Raw genomic sequence first — 3,946 nt, 5'->3', positions numbered from 1 at the left:
GGATGTATGTTTTCGGTAAGAGATTTATGGAAAAAGATTCTGGAAAGAAATGTTATGTGTGTCCAGAAATAGATATGATTGAAATGAATTTAATTAAGTTGATGACTTTTAATGTACAAAGTAAACTGGTATAAAACTGGAGATTTTTTCTCTCTGTTAAAAGACAAAAAAAATTTATTTTCCTATTCACTTGGTCTTAATAATGAGATTATTGGAAGGAATGATGCTGAAGCTGAAAATCCAGTATTTTGGCCACCTCACGTGAAGAGTTGAATCACTGGAAAAGACTCTGATGCTGGGAGGGATTGGGGGCAGGAGGAGAAGGGGATGACAGAGGATCAGATGGCTGGATGGCATCACCAACTCGATGGACATGAGTTTGAGTAAACTCCGGGAGTTGGTGATGGACAGGGAGGCCTGGAGTGCTATGATTCATGGACTCCCAAAGAGTCAGTCGCGACTGAGTAACTGTACTGAACTGAACTGAACTGATGAAAGGTTTTCCTTAAGCCAATCTGCCTAGTAATTAAGCTACCTAGAAAATAAACAAAACAAATGAAGATCTTCAGTATAGGAACCCAAGGGACTGGTTATTTGAAACAGGGGTCAAGGAAGGTGGTGATGACAACAGCTACTGTAGGTTCAACAACAATGGTGAATGGGTTACTGCCTAGGAGACACTAGGGACTTTGTCTGTTAGGAGCAATTATTTGTCAGTAAATTATTGCAAACTAAGAGTGCACAAATTATCATTCCAATAAAGCATATCAGGGAATTATCAGCATTCATCAAAGAGTAGAGAATATATGGCCTTAAAAACTACTGAAACTTCAAAAAGCAAATATCCATAAGCTAAGAAGTAGAAATGGTATTTAAAAATTATTTAAAGATATAAAATTAGTTATAGTGAAAAATTAGCGATGGAAAATAACACTTTTTTCCTGTAAAGTTTCAGAAAACAATTATTAACAAAAAAATTTAAAATCAACTTAATTTGTAAATAAAGCTATACTGATAAAATGTGTGAATTGGCATTTGAAACACAAAGCCACTTCTAGTTTCTTATACTAAGTTCACAAATTACCAGAAATTTGACAGAAATCAATAAAGAACCATTGATTAATTTATATTTAAAATTTAAACTTAGATTTACATTAAATTGACTCAGAATTGATGGGTTGAAAATGCTTCTTGAGATTAATCTTTTTATAAAAAAATTCTTCTTGAGAGTCATCAAATCTTTCTGTCTAAAAATATATATTTTGATTTAATTTATTAATTTTAGCTCAGTGTTTTCACAAACTATTAACATTCCGAATAGCTCCGATAACATAGGCAGAATGATTTTTTTTAAAACAAAACAAAACAAAAAAAGAAAATAATAAAAATGTAATCACAAGTGGCTGGAATCACTTTCAGTTATGTAGATAGATAATAAAGTTTCTAAATTATAAATTCAGATGAAAATTCAGGAAAAAGTGGACCCCCCCAAACCTTACAATCAATAAATATATCACATAAATAAATATCTATGTCATTAGATAAAAAATTCTGACACAAATGTGTTGTTTATAATTTTTATTGCATTTTATAATGCAACATGCATCCGCCACGGGTGTACACGTGTTCCCCATCCTGAACTCCCCTTCCGCCTCCCTCCCCACACCATCCCTCTGGGTCATCCCCAGTGCACCAGCCCCAGGCTTCCTGTAGAGCTGATGGATTTTTATTTAATATAGTGGGAAACCTGTTTAGGAAATTAACCTAATCGTAATATGAATGGCTAAATTTGATTCGAAAGTTAACTTTCTCCAACCTGGTTTGATAGAATTATGTGACAAAGTGAGTGGATAATAAAATCTCGTTTGAGAAACATTATCTAATATAAGAACAGTAGGAGCAACTTAGGAGGTAAAATATTCCAAGTGTGGGGATGCTTGCAAGAAGGACCTTGCTATTTTTAAGTTTCACTAATTAGACTAAATCATTGAAACCATTAATTCTATAATTAACTTCCGTTTTCTCAGTCTCTATTGGCATATCCTCGTCCTTATTTTTGATCCCAGATATGCTGGATATTAAACCCACCACCCTAAAAGAAATATAAACTTGCCATTTTCCACTTACAGCAGTGCAAAGACTTGAGAATGTCTGTTTAAATCTCAGAAACAAAGTTTCCTCATATTGAAGGAAAAAAATAACTGTTACTGGTAATTACAGAAATACTATGAGAAGAACAAAAAGTCTTTTAATTTGATCAATACATTCAGAAAACATGTTTTAAAAATTTAGTAAAATAAATGGTAAACATAACTAATGCTGTTGAATAATAAGTTCAGTTAATTAAAATCATTTCCATTTTTATTACTTAATGACAAAGAAAAATTTTAATTGAAAACATAGGGAAGAAAAATATTAGAAACTGATGGGAAACAACACCATGGAGAATATAAAGATTAAGGCTTGATATTCTATATATGCAAGATAATTTTGTTGAAACATGATTGACTTTCTTCACCTCTATATTAATTTTATACTTGGCATTTAATTGAAAAATACTCTTTTAAATTATTGAATGCTGATGATAAATGGATTTATATGCAAGTACTAACATTCACACCAAAACTTTGTCTACATTTTTACAGAGCAGATTCTCTGAATTGCTCTTCTCAGGGCTTCCATCACCTCCTTGTTTTTCAGGCTATAGATAACAGGATTGAGCACTGGGGTCAGGATGGTGTAGAAGACAGCCAGAACCTTGTCTTCTGTTGGAGATCTGAGATATCTTGGGCGTAGATAAGTGTAAACAAAGGGAGCATAGTAGAAAGTCACCACTGTGAGGTGGGTGCTGCAAGTTGAATAGGCCTTCTTCTTCCCTTCTGCTGAGTTCATGTGATGGACCACACGGAGAACACGGCCATAGGAACATACAATACCAATGAAAGGGCATAAAAGGAAGAGGGTGGTACTCACAAACACTGTGTACTCATAGACCCAGGTGTCAATGCAGGCCAGAGTCAACATGGCTGGGACATCACAGAAGAAATGATTGATGGCCCTGGATCTGCAATAAGGGATATGGAGGGCATATGTGGTGTGGGCACAGGAGTTGATAGAGCCCATTATCCAAGATCCTATTATCATCAACACACACACTCGTCTGGTGATTTTGATGGAATAGTGAAGAGGAAAGCAAATGGCCACATACCGATCATAAGCCATAGAGGCCAAGAGCAATGCTTCTGCACCTGCTAAAGTCAAGAAAAAGAAGCTCTGTACCCCACATCCAATGAATGAGATTGATTTATTTCCAAACAGATAATTGTAAGCCATTTTGGGGACAATGGTTGAGATGTAATTTAGGTCAATTAGGGATAGTTGACTAAGTAAAAAATACATGGGTTTGTGAAGATGGATGTTCAGAAAGATAAGAAGGATCATGGAAAGGTTGCCAAATAAAGCCAATAAGAAAATGAGAACAATGAGAATAAAAAGAAACAGGCCAAATCTTGATGAGGGAAACAATCCCAATAAGATGAAATCAGTTGATGTTTGATTACAGTTTTCCATGAGGCATTCATATAATTTTTCCTAAGGGCAGACAGAAGAGTAAGCTAGGCTTAAAACAAAAAGGTATTTTTAATTTATTATTTTAACCAAAATATATTATTTAACATTTTTCACCTCTTAATAAGAACTGAACTCATCAATTTTATAAAAAATAGTCTTATATTAGAGCCAAAGATCAAAATATAAAGATACAAACATTTTGACCAAAATGTTTTCCAATAAATTTTTAATGTTATAAAGCCATTTAATTATGAGATCATTAGAATACAAATGTTGTAGTGCCCTATCCAATCTCAAGTAATACCAATCTCAGATACCATATTCAAAATATATTCATAGGAAATCAATGTAAATTCAAGCACTGTATAATATTATT

General features: G+C 33.6%; 1 protein-coding gene across 1 annotated transcript; it reads right to left on the bottom strand.

Annotated features, from left to right (window-relative positions):
- Positions 1-2,631: 2,631 nt before the first annotated feature.
- On the bottom strand, positions 2,632-3,570 carry OR2L3C (olfactory receptor family 2 subfamily L member 3C). The gene has a single exon (NM_001390539.1). The coding sequence runs from the start codon at positions 3,568-3,570 to the stop codon at positions 2,632-2,634; it is 939 nt and encodes a 312-aa protein (NP_001377468.1).
- Between the last annotated feature and the right edge of the window lie 376 nt (positions 3,571-3,946).

This window comes from Bos taurus, chromosome 7 (assembly GCF_002263795.3).
Source record: "Bos taurus isolate L1 Dominette 01449 registration number 42190680 breed Hereford chromosome 7, ARS-UCD2.0, whole genome shotgun sequence".
In the NCBI taxonomy this organism is placed as follows: Eukaryota; Metazoa; Chordata; class Mammalia; order Artiodactyla; family Bovidae; genus Bos; species Bos taurus.
This window is presented reverse-complemented; position numbering and strand designations above follow the sequence as displayed.

Bases quoted from the DNA above. Each gene is read 5' to 3' on its own strand.
- OR2L3C (NM_001390539.1), bottom strand. From the start codon at position 3,570: ATGGAAAACTGTAATCAAACATCAACTGATTTCATCTTATTGGGATTG.